The sequence below is a fragment of the Oncorhynchus keta genome, chromosome 21, assembly GCF_023373465.1.
Source record: "Oncorhynchus keta strain PuntledgeMale-10-30-2019 chromosome 21, Oket_V2, whole genome shotgun sequence".
Taxonomy (NCBI): Eukaryota; Metazoa; Chordata; class Actinopteri; order Salmoniformes; family Salmonidae; genus Oncorhynchus; species Oncorhynchus keta.
The window spans coordinates 25,177,797-25,197,356 of record NC_068441.1 but is presented as its reverse complement, the minus strand read 5'-3'; the positions used below and the strand labels follow the sequence as shown (position 1 = coordinate 25,197,356).

General features: G+C 45.7%; 1 protein-coding gene across 2 annotated transcripts in view; it reads left to right on the top strand.

Moving 5' to 3' along the window:
• The first annotated feature begins 5,104 nt into the window (after positions 1 to 5,104).
• The window catches only part of LOC118400329 (guanine nucleotide-binding protein G(i) subunit alpha-2-like), a 107,740-nt gene continuing 93,284 nt past the window's right edge, over positions 5,105 to 19,560 (top strand). For both annotated transcript variants that reach the window (XM_035797040.2, XM_035797039.2), the window contains exon 1: positions 5,105 to 6,050. In XM_035797040.2, coding sequence (XP_035652933.1) covers positions 5,933 to 6,050 — 118 coding nt within the window. In that variant the 5' untranslated portion in view covers positions 5,105 to 5,932. The remainder of the gene's footprint in view (positions 6,051 to 19,560) is intronic.

The following is a 19,560-nucleotide window of genomic DNA, read 5'->3' as shown; positions in this document are numbered from 1 at the left end:
GGCAATTTGGCCCCCCATAAGAAAATAGTTGAATAGCCCTGTCATCACTCCCTATTTAATCTTGTTCTTGTGACTGACTGGGTTTCGAACCAGGTCTCCTGCATGTCACAGCACCAATATAACTACCTGGGTTTGAAATCAGGCCTACTGCAGAACAGTAACAGTTTCTGTGGCAAACAAAGCAGACAGATTTGTGCACCCCATTTAATGAAAGTGCAACAGAGGTAGATTGGGGATCCATGCACTCGTGTCCCAGAGAGTCTAAGAATGCAGCCAAATTCATAGAAAGAAAATAAATGAAACATGCCACATTGGCTTCAGAAATCAAATCTATCATTAGGGTTATGGCAGGATGAAGTTGGTGAAGAGTAGCCTCAAATATCAGCCTCAAGTATATATTTAGTGTACACATGAATCTTGGCAAAAAAAATGTTTTGTGTAATGATGTAGGCTAATCTTTATAGTTGCTGTCATATCGTAGTTCCAAAAAAAGAACACTACTTTGACTGCCTGTCTGACTCCTGAGCCACTTAGCCAATGTTTGCTATGATGATGAAAAAATAACATTCAATCACTAATTAGACCGCGTGTCTGTGGGCTTGTTCAACATTGCAGCCGACAGTGCAGGCAACTGCCGACTAACTGATCTACAAATCACCTTGCATCATAAATAATGACTTATTGGTATTTGTAGATCAGTCAGTCATTCATAATTTAGCCATGATACATCACGGTTGTGATGCTCTCGAACACAGCCTGTGTCTTGCTGTGTTCCACATCTGGGCAGCCAAACATTCTATGCAGCCGAGCGTGTATCCAGACCAGTAAAAAGAGTCTGACAATGGGTGTTTCTTTTGCATTGCCGGTGCCATAGTTATGCCATATGCTGATATCACGGTGAGAGTGAATAGCTGCATGTAAATCAGCAGCTGAGAAGAACATGATATCACTAGACTGCCTGTTTATGTTTGCAATACTAACAACTATGTTTGTACCAACATATTGATAGTGTATTTTGTGTAAAACATGTACATAGCTGCATGTAGCCTACTCCCCTCATGAAAAAAGAAAAAAAGCAGAGCACTCTACCTAGACAGTTGAGTGGGCACTCAACTATATAAAAAAAATCCTGCACATTCTTAGAAATATCCATATTGGGATACCAAAACTCTCTATCAGTAGCCACTCCACATATTTAATATAAGGTACAATCATTACCATACTTTGAAATGTAGGTGGTGGCAATGTGCTGGCGGGGATTCATTAGCATATGTGGAGGCATGGTCTAAAATATATTGTATTTCTGCCAACTATTAAAAACACTATTAAAGTGTTTTTATCATTATGTTGATGAAGGTTGACCAACTTGTTTGTCCACTCCAGTTCTACAATTGTTGTAAAAGCTTGTGAAAATCAAGAGCTGCACTCTTAGGTAACTGTGTGTAACGGTTTTCTTCTGTGGACAAAGGATCGGACCAAAGCGCAGCGCGGTTAGAGTTCAACATGTTTAATAAAGACCATAAACGTGAACACTACAAAATTCCAAAAGAACAAATGTGGGAAAAACCAAAACAGTCCTATCTAGTGCATAGACACAAAGACAGAAGACAACCACCCACAAAACCCAACACAAAACAGGCTACCTAAATATGGTTCCCAATCAGAGACAATGACTAACACCTGCCTCTGATTGAGAACCATATCAGGCCAAACATAGAAATGGGAAAACTAGACACACAACATAGAATGCCCACTCAGCTCACGTCCTGACCAACACTAAACAAAGAAAACACAGAAGAACTATGGTCAGAACGTGACACTGTGCCTTTTCCAGTAATTTAATAGCAGTTGGCGACAGGAAGTTCCTGGTTATTTTTCAATAAGTTACTGTCAGCTTGCTGTAACTAATTATTGTAAAATTCACAGTAACTTACTGTGGCTGATCTCTGTCACACACTGACCTGATGGTGTGGCAGAAAGGTCAGTTTGCTGTCAACCAAGAGGTTGAGGCCAAGTCTGGCAAATAATGCTTAGTAGTTGTCAACTAATATTAAGCTATCATGTAATCAGAAATGTTAAGTGAAAGTAAAGTCAGTTGGGTATCGTCGGATGGGGCCACAGTGTCTCCCGACCCCTCCTGTCTCAGCCTCCTAGGATCAGTCTGTTATATCTGGAGTATTTCTCCTGTCTTATCCGGTGTCCTGTGTGAATTTAAGAATGCTCTCTCTAATTCTCTCTCTCTCTTTCTCTCTTTCTTTCTCTCTCAGAGGACCTGAGCCCCAGGACCATGCCTCAGGACTACCTGGCCTGATGACTCCTTGCTGTCACCAGTCCACCTGGCCATGCTACTTCTCCAGTTTCAACTGTTCTACCTGCGGCTATGGAACCCTGACCTGTTCACCGGAGGTGCTACCTGTCCCAGACCTGCTGTTTTCAACTCTCTAGAGACAGCAGGAGAGGTAGAGATACTCTGAATGATCGGCTATGAAAAGCCAACTAACATTTACTCCTGAGGTGCTGACCTGTTGCACCCTCTAGTATCACTGTAATTATTATTATTTGACATTGATGTTCAAATTTTCATAGATGACCAGCTTGGCCATGTTCTGTTATAATCTCGACCCGGCACAGTCAGAAGAGGACTGGCCACCCCTCAGAGCCTGGTTCCTCTCTAGGTTTCTTCCTCGGTTCTGGCCTTTCTAAGGAGTTTTTCCTAGCCACCATGCTTCTACACCTGCATTGCTTGCTGTTTGGGGTTTTAGGCTGGGTTTCTGTACAGCACTTTGTGACAACTGCTGATATAAGAAGGGCTTTATATATATTTTGATTTGATATTCCTTTTGTCAAAGATCTCAGTGTGCAGAAATATGTTTCACTCACTTTCAGATACAGTACCTGCCATATCAGTTAGCTAAGAGGAAATGGAGTCACCTGATCAGTAGGCATACATCAGTGTAGAATATAGCATCTAATTGATATGATCTCAATAATGCATCCTGAGGCAATTAATAAAAAATGGTTCTTTAAAAAAAAGTATTTTCATTCTGATCAGAATCGTGTGCACAGCCAAGACCACAAGGGGAGACTCAAGAGCCATAAGTGGGTTGCTTATGCATACTCTGAATAAGAGCTTTGACAGTAAAGGAAATGCTTCTTTCTCTACTTGCTTTTTACAAATGGTAAACAGTGAGAGCAATGTTGACAGGTCTCTTAACATGATGAGTTAGTCTTTAACAAGCTGAAAAGTATACTGAACAAAAATACTTAGTTACAGTTCGTGTAAGGAAATCAGTCAATTGAAATACATTCATTAGGGCCTAATCTATGGATTTCACATGACTGGGAATACAGATATACATCTGTTGGTTACAGATCATTTAAAAAACAAGGTTGGGGCATGGATCAGATAACCAGTGTGACCACCATTTGCCTCATGCAGTGTGACACATCTCCTTCACATAGAGTTGATCAGGCTGTTGATTGTGGCCTGAGGAATGTTGTTCCACTCCACTTCAATGGCTGAGCAAAGTTGCTAGATATTGGCAGGAACTGGAACACGCTGTCATACACATTGATCCAGAGCATCCCAAACATGGTGACATGTCTGGTGAGTGCCGTGCATGCCGTGCATACTACGCCAAACCAACAGCTCTCTCTTCACTCTCCTCCAATTTCGTCAACAATATAGCTAGCTATATATATATATATATATATATATATACAGTGCAGACACAGGCAACTAGACAGACAATAACCCACAAAATACCCAAAGAAGATGGCTGCCTAAATATGGTTCCCAATTAGAGACAACGAGGAACAGCTGCCTCTAATTGAGAACCAATCCAGGCAACCACAGACATACATAAACACCTAGATGGTAAGAAAAAACATAAACCTACAAAAACCCTAGAAAGTACAAAACACATACATCACCCATGTCACACCCTGACCTAACCAAAATATATAAAGAAAACAAAGAATACTCAGGTCACATGCCCATGCCATATCCTCACAGTCACCATGGGGCACTCTGTTCATAAGGTTGACATAAGCAAACCGCTCGCCCACATGACGCCACACACGTGGTCTACGGTTGTGAGGACGGTTGGACATACTGCCAAATTCTCTAAAAATACATTTGAGGAGGCTTATGGTTGAGAAATAAACATTCAATTGTCTGGCAACAGCTCTGGTGGACATTCCTGCAGTCAGCATGCCAATTGCATGCTCCCTCAGAGCTTGAGACATCTGTGGCATTGTGTTGAGGCACAAAACTGCACATTTTAGAATGGTCTTTTATTGTCCCCAGCACGAGGTTCATCTGTGTCATGATCATGCTGCTTAATCAACTTCTTGATATGCCACACCTGACAAGTGGATGGATTATCTTGGCAAAGGAGAAATGCTCACTAACAGGGATGTAAAGAAATGTGTGCACTAAAGTTGAGAGAAATAAGATTGTTGTGCGTATGGAACATTTCTGGGATATATCCAATTTGTAAGTCGCTCTGGATAAGAGCGTCTGCTAAATGACTTAAATGTAAATGTAATCTTTTATTTCAGCTCAGGAAACATGTGACCAACACCTTACTTGTTCCATTTATATTTTTGTTTAGTTTAAATACTCCACTGAAAAGACTTGTTAGGTAGACCTAACAATGTGCGTCTAAAGAGTCCATAAAATGTTTTTGTTGTTGTTATAAAGCCTTGAATCACTAGTTTAATTTGATTTCCCCTACAATAATTTATTATGTTTTCAAGACTAACTCAATCGATTTGTCCTTGTAGAAACTTTCACCCTTATGAAATTGGCCTTATACTATCCATTGACATGAGCAAAATGTAATTGGCAATAACGAATAGGCTGTGATATATTAAATGAGATGAATGAGTAAATTAGATATTGTATTAATACTGTATTAATCATGTTTTAAATTTATCACTGACGACAATTTCATGAAACACTACATTTCCCATGAAGCAAAGTAGGTGGGCGATTCGCACTGGGTCGTCACTAGTTAATACAGCCATAAAGTAATAAACCCCGCCTATTTTTTTTACAATGTTTCTTCTTAAAATCTGATTTTAAACCTAACCCTAATCTTAACACTAACCTTAATCACACTGCTAATCGTATGCCTATCCCTACAGTTAAATTAAGACAAAAATCACATTTTTAGCATATACTTTGTGGCTGTGTTATCTATAGTGGAAACCCTGGCACTTTGCTGACTTGGGAGGTGACTGAACTGTCTTCGGTTTGTTGGGCAGAGAGGAACTTCACAGCTGCTACGGGTGTGGTTTTTAACGTGATAAATCTTAACGAAGAGAATAGTGCATAACATCACTCACACACTGAACGACTAAATTATAACTCCGAGGAAGAGGAGCAACATAGCTCTGCGTCACAGTGGTTTATTGAATTTTGGTTCATTGCAAATTGGCATCGGAAATCGATCTGCTCCGCGGTCTTCACAGCTGGAATACTTTTGCTGAGGTTCCGTGACCCTTTTTCTTGGTCTAAAACGTGAACTTAACTGATTTTATTGACGCGCCCTCAAAATAAATTGTTGTTACTCAAAGTTTGTGTCCTCGTAATGACAAACAAATGACATTTTTTCTATCGGCTTGGATAGAATGTTCAAAAATAGGCCTTAAACTTGGTTTACAAACGAGGAAACATCTGGATTAGAAAAAGTGAATTCGGACTAAATTTAATAAATCATTTGGATGCTGGTTTGTGGGTGAATCAAACTTATTTTCCAGTCGTATTTCTCAAAGAGGAAGTTGCATTTCTCAACCCCACAACACTGGACTGGGAACTATTAAAAACAAAAAAAACACTCACAGAACTAGAGCCCTAAATAGGCTACATCATTTTTGTGTGATATCGTTCCGATAAACAGCAGTCCTGAAGCGTGCACTTGGAACCATGGGGTGTACAGTGAGTCAGGAAGATAAAGCCGCGGCCGAGAGGTCCAAAATGATTGACAAAAACCTTCGAGAAGATGGAGAGAAGGCGGCGAGAGAAGTGAAACTGCTCCTTTTGGGTATGTACCACCAAACATTATATTCCTTGTCTAAATCGAAATCCATTCAATGAAGATTCGCATGAACGTTGCATTGTATCCAGCTTTACGATCGTGAATTGGCTATCTAATTTGTTGCAATGTTGCGAGACAGAGTGTGTGTGTTACGAGGAGTAGGCTCGGTAAACTCACTAATCTCCCTCATTAGCCATTTTGATGTAGCTACATGCCCGGGACTTTGTACCATTTCAGTGGAGGTTCTCTAGCCTCCAGTGCACAACTGGAACAGATTAATCAGAACCAGTAAACATAAATCTGAGCCTGCGCTGCTGCTTCTGTTATAAATCAGAGGATTGCCTCTCACCGCGGGAATTGTCTTAACTCTCCAAGTATTCAAAACAGAACTTGCTGTCAACGCACAATAGGCTACTTAGGCTATGTCAATGTTTAATTACACTCAAGTAGCAGGCAATACAATCTAGCCCATCATAAAATGCCTTCAAAAAAAGTGTTTTCTGACTTATTCCCATAATGTAGCCTAAAGGTGTAATCAGTCACTAGCCTACAACTAACAACTGGATCGTTCCATGTCATTTCAGCAAGCCATGACACCACCAATTCAGATTGTTCTGAAATCGTTTCTGTAGTTAGAAACAGATAAAATAAGCATTCTGGCAACATTATTTTGATGAAATATAATCTGATCTCTGAGAAATTACGCTAATTGCTTGCACCCAAATTGGCCATTTTAATTTAGAAAATGTATATAATATTCAGTAATTATAGTACCTAACATTTGGACCAAAACGTTTTCTAACATTGAGTAAGAAATTAGGAATGTATATCTATGGACATCCCACCCCAACAACAAGTATATAGTATCAGTTATCTGTCTGACAACCCTCACGAAAAAATATTGCATTATAACTGCAGTATGATGCAAATGTTGTGTCCAAAATAACTGCAGAATAACTGCAGTTCAAATGTAGTATGCATCAGATATTTTCCAATTATTGCGTCCAAAATTCCACTGTCGACTGCAGGTACTGCACTTTTTGTTTGTTTGTAGGGAAGTAGAATGGGGCTGCGGCTCTGTGTGTTTTCATTCATCCAATATAATGTATTCTCAGTGAATTTGTTAGTTTTTTTCCGTCTTGTTCAGAGAAATTATTAATTGAAGTTGTTAGGTACATCTTGATATTACCAGGTTCTGACCACTAGATGGTGCTTTTCCTGCTATTATGGTGATTCATGGGGATAGTTAACCAAAATGACAAAAATGCCATATTTATTTTCTTACCCTGTAAGCATTTCATGGAGCAGGTATGATGGCAACCAATGCTTTGGTTTTGTTTACCTGGCCACAGTTTCAAATGCAATTTTGTTGCAATTGTGGCACTAGTCATTTGTACCTATTTGAAGTCTTTTTGTGCTTCATATCCAAATAATCTATAAGTAAGATAATTGAGCTACACAATACATTTGTATATACTTTAGGATGATTTGGACATGAAGAGTAAAAATTCTAATATAGGTACAATTGAATTGCATTGGATTTGTGCCACAAATGCTAAAAACCATTTACATTTACATTTACATTTAAGTCATTTAGCAGACGCTCTTATCCAGAGCGACTTACAAATTGGTGCATACACCTTATGACATCCAGTGGAACAGCCACTTACAATAGTGCATCTAAATCTTTTTAGGGGGGTGAGAAGGATTACTTACCCTATCCTAGGTATTCCTTGAAGAGGTGGGGTTTCAGGTGTCTCCGGAAGGTGGTGATTGACTCCGCTGTCCTGGCGTCGTGAGGGAGTTTGTTCCACCATTGGGGGCCAGAGCAGCGAACAGTTTTGACTGGGCTGAGCGGGAACTGTACTTCCTCAGTGGTAGGGAGGCGAGCAGGCCAGAGGTGGATGAACGCAGTGCCCTTGTTTGGGTGTAGGGCCTGATCAGAGCCTGGAGGTACTGAGGTGCCGTTCCCTCACAGCTCCGTAGGCAAGCACCATGGTCTTGTAGCGGATGCGAGCTTCAACTGGAAGCCAGTGGAGAGAGCGGAGGAGCGGGGTGACGTGAGAGAACTTGGGAAGGTTGAACACCAGACGGGCTGCGGCGTTCTGGATGAGTTGTAGGGGTTTAATGGCACAGGCAGGGAGCCCAGCCAACAGCGAGTTGCAGTAATCCAGACGGGAGATGACAAGTGCCTGGATTAGGACCTGCGCCGCTTCCTGTGTGAGGCAGGGTCGTACTCTGCGGATGTTGTAGAGCATGAACCTACAGGAACGGGACACCGCCTTGATGTTAGTTGAGAACGACAGGGTGTTGTCCAGGATCGCGCCAAGGTTCTTAGCGCTCTGGGAGGAGGACACAATGGAGTTGTCAACCGTGATGGCGAGATCATGGAACGGGCAGTCCTTCCCCGGGAGGAAGAGGAGCTCCGTCTTGCTGAGGTTCAGCTTGAGGTGGTGATCCGTCATCCACACTGATATGTCTGCCAGACATGCAGAGATGCGATTCGCCACCTGGTCATCAGAAGGGGGAAAGGAGAAGATTAATTGTGTGTCGTCTGCATAGCAATGATAGGAGAGACCATGTGAGGTTATGACAGAGCCAAGTGACTTGGTGTATAGCGAGAATAAGAGAGGGCCTAGAACAGAGCCCTGGGGGACACCAGTGGTGAGAGCGCGTGGTGAGGAGACAGATTCTCGCCACGCCACCTGGTAGGAGCGACCTGTCAGGTAGGACGCAATCCAAGCGTGGGCCGCGCCGGAGATGCCCAACTCGGAGAGGGTGGAGAGGAGGATCTGATGGTTCACAGTATCGAAGGCAGCCGATAGGTCTAGAAGGATGAGAGCAGAGGAGAGAGAGTTAGCTTTAGCAGTGCGGAGCGCCTCCGTGATACAGAGAAGAGCAGTCTCAGTTGAATGACTAGTCTTGAAACCTGACTGATTTGGATCAAGAAGGTCATTCTGAGAGAGATAGCGGTAGAGCTGGCCAAGGACGGCACGCTCAAGAGTTTTGGAGAGAAAAGAGAGAAGGGATACTGGTCTGTAGTTGTTGACATCGGAGGGATCGAGTGTAGGTTTTTTCAGAAGGGGTGCAACTCTCGCTCTCTCGAAGATGGGAGGGACGTAGCCAGCGGTCAGGGATGAGTTGATGAGCGAGGTGAGGTAAGGCAGAAGGTCTCCGGAAATGGTCTGGAGAAGAGAGGAGGGGATAGGGTCAAGCGGGCAGGTTGTTGGGCGGCCGGCCGTCACAAGACGCGAGATTTCATCTGGAGAGAGAGGGGAGAAAGAGGTCAGAGCATAGGGTAGGGCAGTGTGAGCAGAACCAGCGGTGTCGTTTGACTTAGCAAACGAGGATCGGATGTCGTCGACCTTCTTTTCAAAATGGTTGACGAAGTCATCTGCAGAGAGGGAGGAGGGGGGGAGGATTCAGGAGGGAGGAGAAGGTGGCAAAGAGCTTCCTAGGGTTAGAGGCAGATGCTTGGAATTTAGAATGGTAGAAAGATAGATACCAGATACTCATTCCCGGGGTAGTATTTTTGGGGACTCCACATGTATAATTCGTTAGTGAAAAAAAAGGTTTGGTCCAAATCGGATGTTAGGTACTATATTTATATGGGGCGGCAGGGTAGCCTAGTGGTTAGAGTGTTGGACAAGGTACAAATATGTCGTTCTGCCACTGAACAGGCCGTCATTGAAAATAAGAATTTGTTCTTAACTGACTTGCCTATTTAAATAAAGGTACATTTTTTAAAAATCCAATAAATTAAAATGAAGAAACATTGTGCAATCAATTAGCTTAATTTCTCAGAGATCAAATTATATTCAACAAAATGATGTTGCAGGATTGCTAATCTGAGATGGTGGGTGTTGAAATACTCTTTCTCGTGTTTTTTTGAGGTGGAACGACCCCATGAGGTCTGGCCTCCCCTCAACATTTTAAACTAATGAAGAGAATATTCTAAATTGCTTTCATAGCTCTCCGGCTGTGCCTATTAATGATGAAGCCATTACATCCATAATGAGGTTTTCAGACCTCTCCAAGCAATGGCAGATCATTCACCTTATGTTGTCTATGTTGGTCCTATTAATTAATGATTAACGGCAAGCAATAGACTCTGGCTTACAGTATTGCAGTCTGTAAAGTGCTCACTAAGTCAGAGAATTGAACCATTTATAAGTCACTTTAGTTTAGGCAAGATTTTGTAATGTTGTCTGTACCATTGTTCTGTTCAAGTTGCCTCTAACTCATAACACCACCACTTGTTGCAATCAATGTGAGCCGCATGGTTTTAAAGTTGTGTGTCAAAGCTTATTGACAGTGACTTTGGTAGTTGTAGGTCAGGTGCTTCGGGAATTACAGAGTGAAATAAAACTGTGGTCACCTTGGGGCACTGTAATAAAATATTTAATTAACGATAAGTGAGTGGGTGTGTTTGCTGGGTGTGTTTGCTGTTGAAAGGACTTGAACTCCTTTATCCCCTTCTTAGAGGACTTTCCTGAGCGTGACAGAGTAGGGACTGTCGTGGAAGACAAGTCATTTGGATCCTCTTTTGAGTCAACTTTTGCATGACTCTGCTCTGAGAGGTTTTTGACAGAGGTCATACCATAGCCACCCTCATAACCCCCCATGCTGAACAGTGAAGTCTTGCTTGCTGTGTACTTTGCTCCCTTTCTCTGTATTGCTTTGACAGAAACACAGGGCTCCTGTTGGGAATGTTTTGAATAAGCTGGAGCCCAAACAGCCGACCAAATCATGTGCTTGAGCCAAAACAAAATACTCTGTTAACATGGTGGCATGAGCCCCAGAAAATAAGCGTATAACTCAAAATGCTTCCTGGGAACTGAACACTGAAGTAAAAGGGCATCCTGGGATGTTGTTTAGCAGTAAACTAGAAACAAGGGGTGGTCCCATTGTATTCTTCTTCAACTCCCATTTTCAACCAATCATAAAGTCACATACTCTTTAAAAAAACTGTTTTAAATATATTTTTTAAGGAAGCCATCTGACCAATGAGAATACATGACAATATGAAAAAATTTAAGCTTATGTAGATATTCCATAAAAAATCTGTCATTTCCAGCTACAATAGTCATTTACAACATGAACAATGTCTACACTGTATTTCTGATCAATTTGATGTTAATGGTCAAAAAATGTGCTTTTCTTTCGAAAACAAGGACATTACTAAGTGACCCCAAACTTTTGAACGGTAGTGTATGTGCTTATCATAAACATTAACCGTTTGCAATGTCTTATTATTGATATAAGGCATGTCTTTAGATCATAGGACCATCATCACAGATGGGATCCCGCCCTCTGAATTCATAGATTTCAACAAATATTTGTAACCATGTTTATAAATGTCATATAATCTACATATGAACCTTGTGTCAAATCATTCCATTAATGGTCGGTGGATGTGTGGCTAACTGCCACAGGGCAACAGTGCTGTTGTATAAGACATGGCTGTGTGTGCCTGGATGATAATGACTGCCCTGATTATGACTGAGTGGGCTGCTGTTTGTATACTGTTCCCAGCACTGACTGTAGCCCCAACACATATGCAGACCCACAGACAGGCACATGTGCAGACCCACAGACAGGCACACGTGCAGACCCACAGACAGGCACACGTGCAGACCCACAGACAGGCACACGTTCAGACCCACAGACAGGCACACGTTCAGACCCACAGACAGGCACACGTTCAGACCCACAGACAGGCACACGTTCAGACCCACAGACAGACACACGTTCAGACCCACAGACAGGCACATGTTCAGACCCACAGACAGGCACATGTTCAGACCCACAGACAGGCACATGTGCAGACCCACAGACAGGCACACGTTCAGACCCACAGACAGGCACACGTTCAGACCCACAGACAGGCACACGTGCAGACCCACAGACAGGCACACGTTCAGACCCACAGACAGGCACACGTTCAGACCCACAGACAGGCACACGTTCAGACCCACAGACAGGCACACAGGCACACGTCAGACCCACAGACAGGCACACGTTCAGACCCACAGACAGGCACACGTTCAGACCCACAGACAGGCACACGTTCAGACCCACAGACAGGCACACGTTCAGACCCACAGACAGACACACGTTCAGACCCACAGACAGGCACATGTTCAGACCCACAGACAGGCACATGTTCAGACCCACAGACAGGCACATGTGCAGACCCACAGACAGGCACACGTTCAGACCCACAGACAGGCACACGTTCAGACCCACAGACAGGCACACGTGCAGACCCACAGACAGGCACATGTGCAGACCCACAGACAGGCACACGTTCAGACCCACAGACAGGCACACGTTCAGACCCACAGACAGGCACACGTTCAGACCCACAGACAGGCACACGTTCAGACCCACAGACAGGCACACGTTCAGACCCACAGACAGACACACGTTCAGACCCACAGACAGGCACATGTTCAGACCCACAGACAGGCACATGTTCAGACCCACAGACAGGCACATGTTCAGACCCACAGACAGGCACACGTTCAGACCCACAGACAGGCACATGTTCAGACCCACAGACAGGCACATGTTCAGACCCACAGACAGGCACATGTGCAGACCCACAGACAGGCACACGTTCAGACCCACAGACAGGCACATGTGCAGACCCACAGACAGGCACACGTGCAGACCCACAGACAGGCACACGTGCAGACCCACAGACAGACACACGTTCAGACCCACAGACAGACACACGTTCAGACCCACAGACAGACACACGTTCAGACCCACAGACAGACACACACGGCAGACCCACAGACAGACACACACGTGCAGACTCACACACATGAAGACCCACAGACAGACACACGTGCAGACCCACACACATGGAGACCCACAGACAGACACACGTGCAGACCCACAGACAGACACATGTGCAGACCCACAGACAGACACATGTGCAGACCCATACACATGAAGACCCACAGACAGACACACGTGCAGACCCACAGACAGGCAGACCCACAGACAGACACACACGTGCAGACCCCCAGACAGACACACACGTGCAGACCCAGAGACAGACACACACGTGCAGACCCACAGACAGACACACACGTGCAGACCCACAGACAGACACACACGTGCAGACCCAGAGACAGACACACACGTGCAGACCCACAGACAGACACACACGTGCAGACCCACAGACAGACACACACGTGCAGACCCACAGACAGACACACACGTGCAGACCCACAGACAGACACACACGTGCAGACCCACAGACAGACAGACACACACGTGCAGACCCACAGACAGACACACACGTGCAGACCCACAGACAGACACACACGTGCAGACCCACAGACAGACACACACGTGCAGACCCACAGACAGACACACACGTGCAGACCCACAGACAGACACACACGTGCAGACCCACAGACAGACACACGTGCAGACCTACAGACAGACACACGTGCAGACCCACAGACAGACACACACATGGAGACCCACAGACAGACACACACGTGCAGACCCACAGACAGACACACGTGCAGACCCACAGACAGACACACGTGCAGACCTACAGACAGACACACGTGCAGACCCACAGACAGACACACACATGAAGACCCACAGACAGACACACGTGCAGACCCACAGACAGGCAGACCCGCAGACAGACACACACGCAGACCCCCAGACAGACACACACGTGCAGACCCCCAGACAGACACACACGTGCAGACCCACAGACAGACACACACATGCAGACCCACAGACAGACACACACGTGCAGACCCACAGACAGACACATGTGCAGACCCACACACATGTGCAGACCCACAGACAGACACACATGAAGACCCACAGACAGACAGACACACGTGCAGACCCACAGACAGACACACGTGCAGACCCACAGACAGACACACACGTGCAGACCCACAGACAGACACACACGTGTGCAGACCCACAGACAGACACACACGTGTGCAGACCCACAGACAGACACACACGTGTGCAGACCCACAGACAGACACACACGTGTGCAGACCCACAGACAGACACACACGTGCAGACCCACAGACAGACACACACGTGTGCAGACCCACAGACAGACACACACGTGTGCAGACCCACAGACAGACACACGTGCAGACCCACAGACACACACGTGCAGACCCACAGACACACACGTGCAGACCCACACGTGCAGACCCAGAGACAGACACACACGTGCAGACCCAGAGACAGACACACACGTGCAGACCCACAGACAGACACACACGTGCAGACCCACAGACAGACACACACGTGCAGACCCACAGACAGACACACACGTGCAGACCCAGAGACAGACACACACGTGCAGACCCACAGACAGACACACACGTGCAGACCCACAGACAGACACACACGTGTGCAGACCCACAGACAGACACACACGTGTGCAGACCCACAGACAGACACACACGTGTGCAGACCCACAGACAGACACACACGTGTGCAGACCCACAGACAGACACACACGTGTGCAGACCCACAGACAGACCCACACGTGCAGACCCACACGTGCAGACCCACAGACAGACCCACACGTGCAGACCCACAGACAGACACACACGTGCAGACCCACAGACAGACACACACGTGCAGACCCACAGACAGACACACACGTGCAGACCCACAGACAGACACACACCTGCAGACCCACAGACAGACACACACCTGCAGACCCACAGACAGACACACACGTGCAGACCCACAGACAGACACACACGTGCAGACCCACAGACAGACACACACGTGCAGACCCACAGACAGACACACACGTGCAGACCCACAGACAGACACACACGTGCAGACCCACAGACAGACACACACGTGCAGACCCACAGACAGACACACACGTGCAGACCCAGAGACAGACACACACGTGCAGACCCACAGACAGACACACACGTGCAGACCCACAGACAGACACACACGTGCAGACCCACAGACAGACACACACGTGCAGACCCACAGACAGACACACACGTGCAGACCCAGAGACAGACACACACGTGCAGACCCAGAGACAGACACACACGTGCAGACCCACAGACAGACACACACGTGTGCAGACCCACAGACAGACACACACGTGTGCAGACCCACAGACAGACACACACGTGTGCAGACCCACAGACAGACACACACGTGCAGACCCACAGACAGACACACACGTGCAGACCCACAGACAGACACACACGTGCAGACCCAGAGACAGACACACACGTGCAGACCCAGAGACAGACACACACGTGCAGACCCAGAGACAGACACACACGTGCAGACCCAGAGACAGACACACACGTGCAGACCCAGAGACAGACACACACGTGCAGACCCAGAGACAGACACACACGTGCAGACCCAGAGACAGACACACACGTGCAGACCCAGAGACAGACACACACGTGCAGACCCACAGACAGACACACACGTGCAGACCCACAGACAGACACACACGTGCAGACCCACAGACAGACACACACGTGCAGACCCACAGACAGACACACACGTGCAGACCCACAGACAGACACACACGTGCAGACCCACAGACAGACACACACGTGCAGACCCACAGACAGACACACACGTGCAGACCCACAGACAGACACACACGTGCAGACCCACAGACAGACACACACGTGCAGACCCACAGACAGACACACACGTGCAGACCCACAGACAGACACACACGTGCAGACCCACAGACAGACACACACGTGCAGACCCAGAGACAGACACACACGTGCAGACCCACAGACAGACACACACGTGCAGACCCACAGACAGACACACACGTGCAGACCCACAGACAGACACACACGTGCAGACCCACAGACAGACACACACGTGCAGACCCACAGACAGACACACACGTGCAGACCCAGAGACAGACACACACGTGCAGACCCAGAGACAGACACACACGTGCAGACCCACAGACAGACACACACGTGCAGACCCACAGACAGACACACACGTGCAGACCCACAGACAGACACACACGTGCAGACCCACAGACAGACACACACGTGCAGACCCACAGACAGACACACGTGCAGACCCACAAGCTTGAGAAACCTCTTCCGCCTGTCTGTCCGTGATATGTCTTCTGAACTACCCTCCCCCCGTCTATCCCATCCCTTCCCGTCCCCTAAAGCAAACTTTTTGAGATTAGGAGAGCTGTGGGGCTGGAGATGAAGGATGGAGCCAGCGGCTATTTTTGGATCTATGGCAGATAGAACAAAATGATGGATCTCTTTTCTCCTAGAACTGGGCATAAGGGCTGTGGAGGAAGCAGGGATCGCTAACCAGACACTACTACGTTACTAAAGAACCTCAGCTGTGACATGGGTGTTTGCATGCATGATTTAATGCAACAGAGAGTTCCTCCCCAGCTGTCTGCTGAACAGGGATGATATGATAAATGAAACAGGGCAGAAACAAAGGATGGCTTCTTTACAGGAAATGACAAAAGTTGTTTTATTGGACTATGGACGAGGAATGCAGATCACGTTCTCGAGGCAGAAACCTTGTCTATTTAGAGTTGGGGGAAAAACTGATATGGCAGCCCTGTTATTTTTTTCCATTGGTAATGAAAGGATTGTTACTTTTATGACATGATACACGTTAACATGGCAACTAATAGTAACAATGTAAGGTTGCTATACTGTATTGCCTCTGCAATGACACTACATGACTCAGTGCTCATTATTTATAGTACACCATAAGGACTGAAACTAACTTGACCGGGCTTTTGTACTTCTAGGCCAAATGTATCAGGCCTTCTGTTCTGTGTGCGAGTACTGTGGTGATGGGACTCAATTTATGATGCAGCGCTGATCATCCATGTTTTAGGGATGTGAGTATGCACCGGTGCTGAGCTTTTTTTTACAGACCACTGTTGCTGCTCAAGAAGGGGGGGACATCTGATGTAAGCTTGCTTCAAGCAGCGATTACTTCTCTCTTCCTCCCCAGCCCTGACTCTCCTGCCCACAGACAGGGAAAAAACACATGACACCAAGACAGCATTCATTCTCTCTTCCTATTTTTATCCAGCCTTTCACAACATCTCTGGGTTTCTAAGGCTTTCTGATTGGGGAAAACAACATGATAGTAGGCTAACGTTACATACATAACATTTCTATTTTATATTTATAGCTTTGTCTATTCGATCTGGTTACTAACATAGGCCTATGCTATTGCACCAAATTCTTGCCTCAAAACATCCAATCTGTGCTTCAGAACCAAAAAGGTGTGCGTCTTGACTTTAGACCAATGACGGGTGCAAATATCCCAATTAGTGACCAAAAAGCACTTGTTTCATTTGATCCAGTTTAGTAAACTGCAACGGACACATCTGTGCCAGAACAATAGGCTGCCAGGCGATTTCATTGATAATTTTTCATATTTCAGATAGCCAGTAGCCACCCAAACGAGGCCTATTTCAAAAGATAGATATAACATCACACTGCGGCAGGTAGCCTAGGTGTTGGAGAGGTGAGCCATCAACTGGAGGGTTGTGTGTTTGAATCCCGGGTCTGATGTGAAAAACTCTGGTGGGAACTAAGCTGGCAACCGAAGGGTTGCTGATATCAAATCCTAGATGCCATTGTGCCCTTGAGCAAGGCACTTAACCCCTCACAACAGAACCTCCACTGGGTGCCCAATGTGGCACCTCTCCAAAAAAACAATGTTTATGTATGTGTCTTTTGTAAGGTTTAGGTTAAAAGCAGAAGTCAGATTTCAGTTGGCCCTCGTGTACAATTGACAAATAAAATGATCTTAATCTGATCTCTTAATCTCCTGCTTGCTCTGGACTCCAGAGACGTAGCATGATATCCATAGTTGATATTGGCTGTTAACATGGATGGCTTCCTGCTAAAAAGCAGGTGTAAAACACAGTTTATTTCAGTTTCTTGCATTTTGAAAATGCATCACTATTTACGTCTGTAAAGACAGGCTACAGTTGTGTGTGCTTCAATTTGCTTGAGTACGGGGTCACAAGCTTTGAACAATTCATTTTTGGGGAGTTTTAAAAGTTTGAGAACCACTAAGTAATTGATTTCTAAGGAAGCCTAATGATCCAGTTGGGGATTTGAAATGGACTTATTATTAAATGCACTAACCCTGAGCAGTTGACCTGCAGCACAGTCTGACCTCACCAACCCATCAGGTAACCCTCTGTTTACAGCACAATATGGATTCATGGGCTCTTAAGAGGCCAGGGCATCTACGTTGAACAAAAATATACATGCAACATGTAAAGTGTTGGTCTCATGTTTCATGAGCTGAAATAAAAGATCCTAAAACTGTTCCTTACACACAAAAAAGCTTATTTTCAAAAATTGTGCACAAATTTGTTTACACCCCTGTTTTTGAACAATTTAGTTTTTGGCATGATAATCCATCCACCTGACAGGTGTGGCATATCAAGAAGCTGATTAAACAGCATGATCATTACACAGGTGCACCTTGTGCTGGGGACTATAAATGGCCACAGATGTCTCAAATTATGAGGGAGCATGCAATTGGCATGCTGACTGCAGGAATGTCCACCAAAGCTGTTGCCAAAGAACGTTGTTTTAGAGAATTTGGTCGTACGTCCAACCATCCCCACAACCGCAGACCATGTGTAACCAGGCCAGCCCAGGACCTCCACATCTGGCTTTTTCACCTGCGGGATCGGCCTTTTGTGGGGAAAAACTCATTCGGACTGGCTGGGCCTGGCTCCCCAGTGGGTGGGCCTGATAGTTTGGTGTTTTTCTAGATTGCAAGAACTGATATTTATAGAATGCAGAACGGTGTAAAACTAGCCTACATCTTGGAATTCCAGATCACTGATCAAAGTAATCTAAGGACAACCCTAGACAACCTAGAGGAAATCCCTCAAGCCTAATACCAGAAATAGTTGCCACTTTCCATGCCTCAGCAGGCATTGATTTCTGCCCTCAAACTGATTTACAGCTTGAGCTGATATTTGCATGTGGCTTATTTCCCTATCTATGACCAAGTCCGTGCACTCCCTTATCTATCGCTGTGAAAATACTACACTAGCCAAGTACCAAAGTTTGACGCACATACCTCTCCTTCTCTGGGAGTGCTTTCCCCCCAGAACGTGACATCAATTGTTGTAGCTGTTTGTGTGTGTTCTTCCTCTTAGAGAATAAAGGAGAAAGCCGACTGCTAGAGGATAAGATGTTTGCTGAGCAATTTCCTCCTGTAGGATAAACGGATGTCATTATTTCTCTAAATGTTTTTATTGAGTCTCTTCTACAGACCTACTCCCAGGAAATACCATTGATCACAGTGAGGGGCTGTATTGAGGGGCTGATGGTGAGAGCTAGCATCAACTGGAGCAAGGCCCAGGTAAAAATCTGAGAAGCGACATTGGTGTGATCTTTTGAGCAGAGTGGTAGTGACTCAGAGGCATGGCTGCCATCCTCATTTGGGACCATAAACCTGC